The 14187-nt window shown below is 44.4% G+C and overlaps 2 protein-coding genes across 2 annotated transcripts; both read left to right on the forward strand.

Moving 5' to 3' along the window:
- The first annotated feature begins 738 nt into the window (after positions 1 to 738).
- Positions 739 to 3709, forward strand: nat14 (N-acetyltransferase 14 (GCN5-related, putative)). The gene is given in 10 exon segments (XM_051956724.1): positions 739 to 843; positions 845 to 862; positions 1096 to 1144; positions 1147 to 1278; positions 1281 to 1372; positions 1374 to 1400; positions 1941 to 2036; positions 2038 to 2283; positions 2285 to 2354; positions 2357 to 3709. Coding segments are annotated over 10 exon segments (822 nt in total). The 5' UTR covers positions 739 to 780; the 3' UTR covers positions 2386 to 3709.
- Positions 3710 to 6195: 2486 nt separating this feature from the next.
- Positions 6196 to 13071, forward strand: aicda (activation-induced cytidine deaminase). Its single transcript, XM_051956511.1, is given in 10 exon segments — positions 6196 to 6329; positions 9129 to 9196; positions 9199 to 9234; positions 9237 to 9308; positions 12375 to 12506; positions 12509 to 12554; positions 12556 to 12617; positions 12620 to 12652; positions 12731 to 12843; positions 12937 to 13071. Coding segments are annotated over 10 exon segments (750 nt in total). The 3' UTR covers positions 12991 to 13071.
- Positions 13072 to 14187: the final 1116 nt, after the last annotated feature.

Below are 14187 nucleotides of genomic sequence, written 5' to 3' on the forward strand. Positions count from 1 at the left end.
ATCAAGAAAAAACATGAAGTAGTTCAAATTGATCATTAAATTGACCATAAACGTGAGTTTTACTGTATTTTTTCGCTTGTTTATGTAACTTCCATGCAGAATAAGCCTATTGTTCAAATAAAAACTCACTATAAATCTTTGTTTATTCTGAAGATGAACAGTTTTAAGGTCGCCATGTGTTCTTTACGCTCTTTCCGCCGTTACGTGCCATCCACGTCTCTTTTACGCATTGCGCATGGTGCGTACGCAGATGGCGCAGTTTGGCACAGTGGAGCGCGTAACGGAGGATAAAACGGGGCAGGTTTGCGTCCAGAATCGGGCTGTTTGCGCAGGAATCGACAGTGTGGAGATTGAATCGAGCAGTCCGGGCTTTAAAGCAGAAGAAACACGAGCGGCGGGTTTTATTCTCCGCGTTCTTCGGCTGATCCGAGCCGCGCCGTGGAAGGTAAGAAGAGCCGCTTCAGGAGCAGCTGCCGGGCCTGAAACGGGTCAGTTCACCGCAGCGCAGAGCAGAACCATAAAAGGAGCTGAAGCTGCTCTCTGGGCTGCTCCACAAGCTCTGAAATGTGCAGAGAAACAATCACCTAATCCCCCATAATCCCCCTCTGTCCGCACGGAGCTGCGTGGTGACGCGTTTCAGCTCCGGCATCCCATAAACAAACAAACAGACAAACACACCGAGGTGCTTTATTGTGGAGAACCTGCAGGTTTAATGTGTGGCTCCTCATGTTCTCCCAGGCTGGAAGTCCTGAGCAGTGTGGTGGAGCTGCAGGCCTGAACATGGTGAGGCTGGAGCTGGACCAGGTGGTGATGAGGAGGATGAAGGACGAAGACATCGAGATTGGTCAAAGCTCTCATCAAGGTTGGTTTGAGGAGACTCTGCCAGATGTTTACTGCAGTATTTTAAAAAGTGACTCAAACCGATCAAATTATTGCTTATTTTGTCTCTAAAGTCAGAAGGTGGTGAAAAATGTCAGTTCGTGGTAAAGATCTTCAGTTTAGTGTCCCAGAGGTCCATCTGTAGAACATCTCCAGTTAAGTCTTCCTCCAGGCTGCTTTATTCCTGTTAATCCCAGTGTTCTGACTGTCTTCCAGGAGGGCAGTGAGGGAACAGAGAACCGCCTCATCCTCCACATCCTCACCCGTCTCTCTGCCTCTTCGTCCTGGCCGTCTTCTCCTCCATCCTGCGCTGCCTCGTCCACTCCTTCATGCTGGCCCTGGCCATCCCCGTCTTCCTGCTCATCGTCTTCCTGAAGATCACCATGCCGAAGTCCACCGGGTGCTGGGCAGCAGCCGGCCTTACTGGGACTACGTGGGCAGCAGCTATCGAGGAGGTCAGGACGAGACGCTGCAGAACCCCTACTGCAGGATCAAGCGGCAAAACCCCGGCTAACAAGAAGGTCAGTTCACTGAAGGTAGCCCGATTCTGACTCAAGTCCAGTACTAGAACCAGAACCACGAGCTGTTTTAACATTTAGAGACAGAAAACAACTGCAAAGACACAAAAAAACGCAAAGACAAACAACCGCAAAGACAAAACAGCTGCAAAGAAACACAAAACAACTACAAAGAGACATGGAACAACCACAAAGGGACACAGAATGACCATGCAGAGATGCAAAACAACTACAAAGACACACAAAACAACCACAGAAAGATGCAAACATCCATAAAGATACACAAATAGATAACAGAGATGCAAAATAACTGCAAAGAAACACAAAGCAGCCACAAAGAGACACAAAATAACCACAGAGATGCAAAACAAACAAAAACAACCCAACACAGAACCAGTCAAACGGACACAAACGACCACGTGACTCTGGTTGTTGTGGATGTTTGTCAGACTGGAACTTGTCCTCCTGGCATCAGTAACTTTAACTCCAGTTCATCAAAACCACGTCACCGTGCAGCCGGATAACTTTGGTTGTTTTTGCCAGACGAGGCGCAGAATCGGATCCAGAGACAAGGAGAAGGATGCGTCCACGGAGAAGATCAGCCCAGAGAGGGAGGAGGCGGCCGGCCAGGTGTTTGTGGGCCGACAGCGACGGGGAGATCCTGGGCTGCATCTTCAGGGAGGCCGACACCAGACCGGGCGTCAGCCGGATCTGCAGGCTGGTGACGGGCTGCTGGTACCGGAGGGAGGGTCTGGGCCGACTGCTGCGTCCAGAGCCTGGAGCAGAGGGACCGGAGGCCGGAGCCCACCGGGTCTACGCCCACGTACCCTACCCATCCAAGGTGGGCGAGGCCTTCTTCAGGAAGCTGGGCTACCAGCTGCTGGGGCAGGGAAACCGGTGAAGAAGACGACGAGGAGCTGAAACTAGAGACTCCAGAGAGGGGCTTCCTGGGATACCCCTCACCAAGGTGTTCTACAAAGACTTGTGACTGAGTGAAGACATGCAGGAGCTACAGAAGGTATTAACCCCATGGAAGTTTGACCCTTTGATTGCTGTTCAACGCTGAATCATGGCCAGTTTAATTTGAGTTTTTTGACAAGAATTTACCAATAAAGACTCTTTAGTGTCAGAGTGAGAACAGATTTCTATAAAGTAATGTCAAAGAAGGCATGTGGGAGACTGTGAAGTCAACTGGAAGAAGGTCTCAACTGGAAGAAGGTTCTTTGGTCTGAGGAGACCGAAATGGAGCTTTTGTCCATCAGAGCAGAGGTTTTGTTAAGGTGGTAGTCTTATTTTGTTCTAATTTCTGAACAATGCAACCAATCAACACAAAACTTGGCACAAAGAAAGATAGATTTAGTAGAAGCATTTTACATTTAGCTAAAGTCTGCCACATTTGATAGTTTCCATAGCCAATAGATTTGGCGAGATACAAAAAATCTTGTGGAACAAAAATCTTCAGACGGAAAATAGCTATCAACACCAAATTTGGTGTGCTGACTCCTTATTAATGTATGTTTTAAGTAGACAATTTTTCCTACTTTTGTATACTAGAATGATAACCATAAAAAGAGTCCTTTTTTCCTATTTGAGCAGAAATATTAGATGAAGTAAAATCTGTCTACTTAAAACATCCATAATAACATCAGGAGTCAGCCACACCAAATCTGGTGTTGATAGCTGTTTTCCTTCTGAAGATTTTGTTCCACAAGATTTTTGGTATCTCGCCAAATCTGTTGCTATGGAAACTATAAAATGTGGCAGACTTTAGCTAAATGTAAAATGCTTCTACTAAATCTATCTTTGTGCCAAGTTTTGTGTTGATTGGTTGCATGTTTAGAAATTATAACAAAATAGGTTGTTTAATAAATTAGGGTAGACTACCACCTTAAGCAAATACATCATCCCCACCATGAAGCACGGTGGTGGCAGCATCATGACTGAAGCGCGGTGGTGGTACATCTCAATATCTCAGTTTATATATTATATTTTTTGACATTATTTTGTAGAAATCATGGAAGAGTCTTTTTTAATCAAAAAATCTGAATGAATTCCACCATGATTTCAGTGTTTAAAAACAATAAAAAATTAATACTTTAAATGGGGGTAAATGCCTTTTATGAGTATAAATGTTCTGCTGAAGGTTTTTGGACATGTAAGTTGGTATTTATGTGTTATTTATTCCAGTATTTATTTGCTGTATGTGTTGCTGTTACGGTTTCTTTGTCATGTTTTCATTTTAAAACAACATTTGCTCATTTGATAAAACAAAAGCGTGTTCATTGTTTAATAAACGACGTGCTGAAGCCTCATGTTTTGCCGCTTTCTTGCCTCCTGAAGCTGCTTTCCTGCGTCGTTTCGGAGCAGTGAAGGTGTGTGAAACTGTACCGGTGTGTAGGTGTGAACGGTTACTGTATAGGGAAGTGGTTTCTGTGAATGTGCAGAATTTATCGTCCCTCATCTCCTCGCGTTTCGCTGCTCACCTTCACCTACACTTTGTGGCTCGGTGACTCTGCAGAAACGCCATCTGCTCTATTTACCGCTACCTCCAGTTCTGCTTTTAGTTTTCTGGGTTTTTATTTTAAAAGACGACTGCTAGAGCTTCAGCGTTCGGCAGGTGTCTGTTGAATGAACGCTTAGCAGAGTGTTGGGATTTTAATTAATGCACCAAAACCAGTCAGAGAGCTCAGTCCTCCTCCAAGGCTGTCCATTCCCCCGTATGTCATTGTCAGAAATGCAGCTGAGTACTGCGCTCTCTCAGTGTTTTTCTTGTGTTACTGTGTGGTTGTTTTGGACCCATTTTGGTCATTTCTTCTCTTTATGTTGTCGTTTAGCAGGTCTGATGCTATTTTGCATCCTTTTGTGGTGATTTTGTATATTTTTGGGTTATTTTTGTCACTTTTTGGTTATTTTACATCAATTTCTTGTCATTTTGTCCCTTTTTATTGTGTTTTTCTGTTACTTTGTGGTGCTTTTGTGCCCATTTTGGGTAGAGTTTTGGCTTTTTGCACCAATTTTGGTCTCTTTTTGGTTATTTTGTGTCAATTTCTGGTCATTTGCTCTCTTAAAGTAGTCGTTTTGTGGTCTGGAGCTTTTTTGCATCCTTTTGTGGTCGCTTTGCATCCCTGTGTGGTGGTTTTGTGTCAGTTTGGGGCTTTTTTGTCACTTATTCAGTATTTTATGGAAATTTGTGATAATTTTGTTCCTTTTTATTGTGGTTTTATGCTACTTTGTGGTTGTTTTGCACCCATTTTTTTGTCTTTTGTTATCCTTTTTGTCACATTTTGATGCAATATCCGTACATACTGCACACATGCATAAAGTCAGTTCTCAGGTCATTTTGTTTGTGGGTTCGTCTATATTAAATGGATGGATGGAGGATTTCTGATCATCAGTAACTAATAAACAAATGCTGCATTTCTTACAAATGAGGGAATGAGCAGCTTTGGAGGAGGACTGCCCTCTCTGAGTGTAAATATGCATATAAACTTATTTACAGTAATGAGAAAGTGAGCGTTATTAAAGATTTAGTGAACATCGAGCTGAATTTCTGGCATGCTCTCTGCAGCTCATTGCATTCAATTTCAGACTGAGTGTGGTTAGCAGGTGAGTGGCAGTTTATGTGACTAAGCGTGGAAATGCTCTCCTGCCTGAGGCTAACCTGAATCTGGTTAGCAGCCCTCACGCTTGCATCGCGAGTCTAACCTCAGACGCTGTCAGCGCAGCGTCGACAGGCCGCAGGTAAACACCGTGTCACCGAGTGTGGGAAGAAGTGAGCGTGAGTGCAGCTTTACCGGAGGGGAAAGTCACTGAATGAAAAAGCTGCGACACCCAGGGAGCACGGCGGCGTTGTCGTTTTCACCTCGTAAAGAAAAAAAAAAGTCCCACTTGTTGGGGTCCGGAGTGTGGAGCTGCAGACACCTGTGAGCTGCTTCTCCACCCGGCCGATCTGCTGCTATATTGTTGTCAGGAACAGATGTGAGTTCACACACTGGAAAGAAAGTCTGTTTGTGACTGTGGTCGTATGCGTCTGCACGGTATGGCTGTGTGTGTGTGTGTGTGTGTGTGTGTGTGTGTGTGCGTGTGTGCGTGTGTGCGTGTGTGCTGTGTGCGTGTGTGTGTGCGTGGTGCAGGGTGTGGGCGGGTGGGTTTCGGAAAATATGACTCGGCGTTTCTTACACCCGGTTTCTGCCCCTGACTACGGGTTAAATGCACTACTGTACTGCCACACACACACACACACACACACACACACACACACACACACACACACACACACACACACACACACACACACACACACACACGGACGGACGGTGCATGTGCATGTGAGCGTTCACGTGTGACTGTGAGATGACCTTGGTCAGCTGCGGTGGAAGCCAGAGCGCCGGGTGGGAAGTGGTTACATATAGTTTGGCGTCCGATCAGCCTCTTGAAGTCGAGAAAAGACACATGCACACGAGATCAAATGTGCAGAGACATTAGTCTGAGTGCAGCGTCAGAGTAATGCAATATGATGTGAGGTCGCACGCACACACACACACACACACACACACACATGAATCACGCTGAATTCTGGGGCACCACACAATCACAGGATAAATTAGATGAATTAGTTCCAGATGAGGTATAACATATAGACTGTGTTAATGACATGCTCATACAGATGTCTAACACACACACACATGCCACACACACACACACACAGATGAGCTCCAAAAACAGCCACCCTGGGAAACGGTGAATTCCCCCGACCACAGAGTGCATGAGAGGGTGAGGGGAGTCATGGGAAAGCAGGATGCCTTCATGCAGTGCCGCCGAGCGAGCGGAGCTAAAACAGACGGAGCGAGAGCAAAATAAAGCACATCCTGGTTCTGGCGGCGGCGGACAGCGCTTCAAAGGCCTCCGAGCGAGATTCGTCCGCACAGTGCGGTCGGTCAGCTGGCCGGCGTGGGGCGAAGGGAGGTCGATTACAGACACACAGTTTGGGAAAACCCAGATCAGAGGACGGAGAAAGTGTCGGGGCCTCCGAGTCTGGAAACGCCTGCAGCTCCACCAAAACCTCCTCAGAGGTTCTAGGTGGAGCCGAGGGGTCAGTGCCGACCCCTCGGCTCCACCTAGAACCTCTGAGGGAAGAAAATAATGAAAAACATCCATAAACAGACATAAAGACAACAGAGATGCAAAATAACTGCAAAAAAATACAAAACAAACACAAAGAGACACAAAACAACCGCAAAGAGACTCAAAACAACTGCAAAGAGACAAAGAAACAACCGCAAAGAGACACAAAATAACCACAAAGAGACACAAAACAACTGCAAAGGTAAGCAAAGCAACCACAAAGAGACAAAAAACAGCTACAAAAGGACGTAAAACAACCACAGACACACAAAACAACTGCAAAGTGATGCAAAATGATCAGAAAGAGACTCAAAACAACCACAGAGTCACAAAAGGATGTCATAGAGATACAAACTGACCACAGAAGGATGCAAAACATTCATAAAGAAACACAAACTGACAGCAGAGATGCAAAATAACTGCAAAGAAACACAGAACAACCACAAAGAGACATAAAACAACTTCAAAGAGATGCATAACAACCAAAAAATTACACAAAACCACAGAAAATGAACACAAAAAACCTCCTCTGAGGGTTTAGGTGGAACCGAGGGGTCGGTGTCGACCCCGCCGGTTGGTAAAGGTGTGAAGGAATCTGGAAGCTTTTACTTCTGTCTGGAAAATCCTGCTGCATTTACTGACGTCTGTGGAAAAACTCCAAAGGTCACGAACCACGTCAAACACTGCTCTCATGTGTGGTCACTCTGATTATTTTCTAAGATCTGAGTTGTGTAATCGGGCCGGGCCAGTAAAATTCCTGCACTGCCTCCTACCAAAACAATGGTCTCGCTTTAATTACGACGTGGACTAATGTAGAGTAAATTCAAACCATTTAGAAAGCAAACATTTGGACTCAAAGGCGGTGAAATCTCCACCTCAGGGCTGTGATCAACCTGTTTACAGAACACACTCATTCAGAGTCACATTCACTCACATATACTTAGGTGACGAGCAGGAATATACAAGAAACAGCGCATGAAAAGGAGATTATACTGTACATGAATTATAGCTGCTCAAAAATGAGCTAAAGTTGCTCTATATTAGCTAAAGTTGCTCTAAAATGAGCTAAAGTTGCTCTATATTTGTTATAGTTGCTCTAAAGGAGTTAAAGTTGCTGTATATCAGTTAGAGTTGCTCTGCGTTAATTAAGGTTGCTCCATATTAAAGTTGCTCTGTTTTCGTTTAAGTAGCTCTACATGAGCTAAAAATGCTCTACATTAGCTAAAGTTGCTTTATATTAGCTAAAGTTGCCCTACATAAGCTAGAATTTCTCTACATTAGCTAAAGTTGCTCAACATTAGCTAAAGTTGCTCTATATTAGCTAAAGTTGCCCTACATAAGCTAAAATTTCTCTACATTAGCTAAAGTTGCTTTATATTAGCTAAAATTGCTCTACATTAGCTAAAATTTCTCTACATTAGCTAAAGTTGCTCTATATTAGCTAAAGTCGCTCTAAAATGAATTAAAGCTGCTCTATATGAGTTAAAGTTGACCGACACTACCGTTCAAAAGTTTGGGGTCATCCAGATAATTCCATGTGTCTCCATAAAAACTTCCACTTTTATCCATGTGCTAGCATAACTGCACAAGGGTTTTCTAACCATCAATGAGCCTTTCAGCACCATTAGCTAACACAATGTAGCATTAGAACACAGGAGTGATGGTTGCTGGAAATGTTCCTCTGTACCCCTATGGAGATATTCCATTAAACATCAGCTGTTTCCAGATAGAATAGTCATTTAGCACATTAATTATGTCTACACTGGATTTATCATTCATTTAATGTTAGCTTTACTGCTTTTCTTTCAGCAATAAGGACATTTCTCAGTGACCCCAAACCTTTAACCGGTGGTGTGTACAGAGAGGAGAGCAGCAGGTGAGGATCCATTTTTAGACTGATTTCTTTGCAGCATCGTTTCTGCTTCACGCCGCCCAAAAGTCACTTTGAAAAACCTTCTGTCCAACCAGAAGCTGCGATTGTTGTACGCAGGATGTTTATGTTTAGACGTATATGTTCTCAGTTCCCTCCTTTTAACCCCCCCCGACACACACACACACACACACACACACACACACACACACACACACACACACTTTCACTCTGTCTCACTCACCTCCATTTATTAAACCCACGTTCGACGGGTGGCGAGGCGAAGCGCGTCGTTTGAAATGATCACAAAGCTCGACAGGTGAGCAAAACGCAGAAATCCATGAGTTAATTTGCAGCATTTAAGTTTTTACTAATAGTTCTGCAGAAATCTTTGAATTTAAAGCTCTCGATGCTAATATGAGAAGTGAGTGATGTATTGCTGAACCTGATCAGGGTTTCAGTATTAATAGCTGATGGACTAGTTTCACTAAAAGCTGTGAAAGTGAGAGTTTGTTAGTGAATGCTAGCTGCTGGTTAACCACAGCTTTTACATGACTTACTGTTTTAACATGTGCATTAAAAGCTGAATTAATGAATGAGTCGTGGATTCAGTTCCTTCATCGGGTTCGTCTCAGACTCTGCTGCCATTAGATGACTGTAAAGATGCTGCTTTAGATTCTCCACCGGGTTTGTTGTTCTTGAATCCACTAACGTCTGCAGCTGTGTGTTTGTCTCAGTGTGCTTCTGCCCAGAAAGAAGTTCATCTACCACTACAAGAACCTCCGCTGGGCCAGAGGCCGCTGTGAGACTACCTCTGCTTCGTGATCAAAAACGAAGCCGGTCCGTATCGCTGTCCTTCGACTTCGGACATCTACGGAACCGCAACCGCTGCCATGTAGAGGTGGAGGCAACTTTGGGTTTCTTCTGGCTGGAAAACAGCGTAAACAGTTCTACAATTCGTCCATCTCATTCCAGATATTTCCAGTAGTTTCTGGAGCGTTCTAGTCGCTGGATGATGGGTAGAGCAGTGTTCTCTAGATATTTATAGTCCCAAAAGACCCAACAGGATTGCTCTCCATGCCAAACTTTGATTTATGGGTAAATTTTTGTTGACCGACAGGTTTCTTCTGGATGGAAATGGCATAAACAATTCTACAATTCTTCTATCTCATCCAGATGTCCTGGTTAGTTTCTGCTATGTTCTAGAGCGTTCTAGTCCACTATAAAGGTAGAACAGCAGTTCTCTAGTCATTTATAGTCCAAAAAAAGACCCAAAATGATCCTCTCCATGCCAAATTTTGATTTACGGTAAATTTCTTCTGCTGGAAATGACATAAACAAGAGATAAAACTCAGTAAAAATGTTGCTTCTATCCAATTCCAGACGTTCTTCTTGGTTCCCTCCATGTCTATCAAGTTCTAGTCACTATAAAGGTTAGAACAGCTGATGCAGTAGATCTTCTAGTCAGGTTTCTAGTCAGTTCCAAGTCGTGTCTGAAAGTAAAAGCACAGTGTAAGATAAGATAAGATAGACTTTATAATCTCGCAAAGGAGAAATTAACATTACAGGGCTCTTAGAAACAAAAACAGAGGAGTGCAAAGTCACGAAAGTGCAAGAACAAGATAATAAATATGCACATAATAACAACTACACAGTAGTGTTCTACAGTCTGATGGCAGTGGGATGAAGGACTGTTGTAGCGCTCTTCTTGCACTGAGGGTGTCTGAGTCTCGTGCTAAAGGAGCTGCTCAGCTCCACTACAGTCCGGTGCAGTGGGTCTGTTGTCCATGATGGGATGAGAGCTTGGTCAACATCCTCCTCTTCACCCACATCCATCACAAGAGTCCAGTGGGCAGCCCAGGGACAGAGCTGGCCCTCTTGGTCAGCTTGTTCAGTCTCTTCATGTCCCGCTCTGTGCTGCCCGGGGCCCAGCAGACGACAGCGTAGAGGAAAGCAGAGGGCTACCACAGTGTCGTAGAAATCCTTAGTAGAGGTCTGCACACTCCGAAGGACCTCAGCCTCCTCAGAAGGTGGAGGCGACTCTGGCCCTTCTTGTACAGAGCATCGGTGTTGTGGGACCAGTCCAGTTTATTGTTGAGGTGAACACCCAGGTACTTGAAACTGTCCACTGTTTCAATGTCCTGCCCTGATGTTCAGGTGGTGGATTGGGAGTGTCCTCTCCTGAAGTCGACCACCATCTCCTTCGCTTACTGGTGTTGAGCACAGTGGGTTGCGCTCACACAGTCCACAAATTTCCATTGGATGACCGACGATACTCCAGCTCGTTCCCCTCAGACACACGGCCCACAATGGCGGAGTCATCGGAGAACTTCTGGAGATGGCAGCTGTCCGTGTTGTAGGTGAAGTCCGAGGTGTAGATGGTGAAGAGGAAGGGTGAGAGGACGGTGCCCTGGGGCGCCCCCGTGCTGCAGACTACCACCTCTGACTCGCAGCCGCGCAGCCGCACGTACTGTGGACGGTCAGTGAGGTAGTCAGTGGTCCAGGCAGCGAGATGTCCATCAACTCCCGCGTCCACCAGCTTCCCCCGCAGCAGCGCCGGCCTGATGGTGTTGAAGGCGCTGGAGAAGTCAAAGAACATGACTCTCACAGCGCTGCCGGCGCTGTCCAGGTGAGTGAGCGCTCGCTGCAGCAGGTAGATGACAGCGTCTTCTACCCCCATGTTGGGCCTGTAGGCAAACTGCAGCGGGTCCAGGTCGGAGCTCACCACTGAGCGGAGGTAGTGGAGGAGGAGCCTCTCCATGGTCTTCATGAGGTGGGAGGTGAGGGCGACAGGTCTGTATGTGGGCCAGTTGAGCTGCTATTAGGGTCCATCACTGCACATTGTTGCTGCTCACAAGACCTTTAAAGGCTCTAAAGTCAGATCTCGGTGTCTTCAAGGTCCAGTGTTCTCAGTTTGAAGCCTAATGGAAAAGTCCAAGGAGCTCCACACTGTAGAACATGTCAAAGGGCTGCTAGGAAGAAGAACGGTAGAGGCCAAGAAGAATCCAAGGATCAGCTCCAAGAGCATCCTGATGAATGTGAGCAGTTCTGGTAAGCAACATGTCCATGAGAAGAAACAAGGCTGGTCTCCATGGATCACACCAAGGAGGACTCATCAAAGGACGAGGAGAAACATCCAATGGTTCCAACATGGTGAAGCTGGGAATGTGATGCTTTGGGCTGTTTCTGGCAGCCTGGTCAAAGGAAACGGCATCAGGAGGAAAGATGTGGAGGAGAACATCAGTCGGTCTGCAGAAGAACTGCTGCTTGGACAGCATTGGAGCTTCCAACAAGACAACGAGTGAAACATGGAGCCAAAGTGGTGAAGAGAAAAGAATGAGAAGATCCAGACCTGAATCCATCCAGAATCTGTGGAGGAACTGAAGAGCAGAGTGATGGAGAGGAAGCCTTCAAAGAGCTGGAGATAGACACTTGGAGGAACCAAATCCCAGTGGAGACCTGAAGAAAGACTGTTAGACACTAGAAACTACTGGTGGACTGATGGAGGACATGAAGACTCTGATCACTGAGGAACAAGAGGAACCAGTTTGGATGAAAACATCTAAAACATTAAGTGTTTTGTTGCTTGTTCTGTCATTTCCAGCCAGAAGAAACTTGTTGGTCAAAGAAAAATTTAGCATAAATCCAAATTTGGCATTTGGGGAGGAATCATTTTGAGTCTGTTTTGGGACTATAACTGACTAGAGAAATAGTGCATCAGCTAACAAGAACATTGGAATGAGATTACAAGCTACCTGTTATCAAAATTTTTTTAGAGTTTCAAAGAGTTTGAATGATTTTGGACAGTAAATTGTGACCAAAGCTTGTGAAATAGTACAAAATCATCATTAACATCACTAAGACGACGTGTTTTGTCATTTCCATCCAGACAGAGACTGCTGGTTGAACAAAAACTCCCTAAAGCCTAACTTATGACTAGTATTTAACTTGACTCCATGAATCTTCTCCTGTTTGGTGTCCAGCTGCTGTCCTGCGCTACCTGGGAGCCTTGTGTCCTGGTCTCTGGGGTTATGGAGTCCACCGGACAGAACAGGACCACTACTCCATCACCTGGTTCTGCTCCTGGTCTCCTTGTGCCGACTGCTCCTTCAGACTGGCCAGTTCCTCCATCAGACGCCCAACCTTCGCCTCCGGATCTTCGTGCTCGCTCTACTTCTGCGACATGGAGACAAGCCGGGAGCGAGAAGGTCTGAGGCTCCTGAAGAAAGCGGCGTTCAACTAACGGTCATGAGCTACAAAGGTGGTCCATCAACCTGTTTTAGTCCACTCTGGAGTTCCACCAAACTGCTTCTCACTACTGTTTTTGAACCCTCCTCAGACTACTTCTACTGCTGGCAGACCTTTGTGGCTCGGAATCAGAGTAAGTTCAAACCCTGGGATGGTCTGCACCAGAACTCCGTCCGTCTGGCCAGAAAACTCAACCGCATCCTGCAGTAGGACATGAAAACACAACGTTAGTTCTTTGTAGCGATCCAACCCATCGACAGTGAGTTTAAAACGATAACAAACTCTCCTTTTGCTCCTCAGCCCTGTGAGACTGAAGATCTACGAGACGCCTTCAAGCTTCTGGGACTGTGAAAACCTCCTGTTGATCCGTCACTACAACCGCTGAACTGAGAAATGCGAAAAAAAACTGAGAAAAAAACTGCTTTCAGATGTAGCAAGCTTTTAAAGTTAGAAGGCAGCTTTGTCTGTAGCATCAAAGTCAATGTGAAATAAAATAATGTCCGATGAGATTGGGTTTGTGTTGTTGATTTTATGGTGTGTCCAGGATTGTGTAGGAGTTTGATACAGGAAGTGGAATCTTAGGCTGTTTTGATCTAATGTCTTTTTATTTCTTTCATTTTCTTTATTTCTTTAATATCTCATTATTCCCTTTTCCTGATGACGCTGCTTACAAAGTCACAGCACCGTGTCTTTCTTGTTAAATATTAGATTTGAAGCGAATCCCTTTTAGTGCTTTTTCAGGGTAGGTGAGAGTCTGAGAGTCTCAGTGCTGACTGGTTTTGTCTAAGAGCGCTCTTCTCTCTAACTTGCCTTCAACAATGTAAAATTCCTCCAGATATTCTGATATACCAAACCTCCACTCATCTGTTTCCTCCATAGAACTGGAGCTAGATCCAGTAATTTAATCAGATATTTGGTCACTTTGAGTGAATATCGAAGCTGTTGGAGCAACAATAGAAAGAGAAAACTGAAAGATCTGATTAGTTCCTGTAAATGTTCCTGCAGTGGAAAAATGACCATTGTACAGGTTTTTGTTTTTTGTTCTTTTTTCTTCAGGACTGGTTGCAAATTAAAAGCGTATTTCAACAAATACAACTGTAAAACAGTAGTTTAGAAATCCCAGATTCCACTAAAACAGCTCAAAACTGCAATTTAACCAAACAGGAAAAATCTGTAAAAGAGCAGTTATTTGTTTTTATTTATCTTTATTATTGTGCAACCTCTAGTATGCTTCCTCCTGCCTCTGAAAGGGGGGGGGGGGGGTCCTTTAGATAATAAAATAATATTTCTACTGATTTCAATAAAGTAAAAAAATGTTTAAATAAATAAATAAAATAATGTAAATATGCAAAATAATAAAATCTAAGTTATACAAAGTCATAGGGGATAATTTCTAAATTAACACAAAATTTTAATCGAATTTACTAGATATCTGCAATTTAACAAAATATACAAAACATATAAAATAGCATTTTATTACTTATTTTTATCATTATGCAACCAATAATATATTAATTTTTCTTTGAAATAGTTAACAAATATCTATAA

This window comes from Acanthochromis polyacanthus, chromosome 12 (genome assembly GCF_021347895.1).
Source record: "Acanthochromis polyacanthus isolate Apoly-LR-REF ecotype Palm Island chromosome 12, KAUST_Apoly_ChrSc, whole genome shotgun sequence".
Classification (NCBI taxonomy): Eukaryota; Metazoa; Chordata; class Actinopteri; family Pomacentridae; genus Acanthochromis; species Acanthochromis polyacanthus.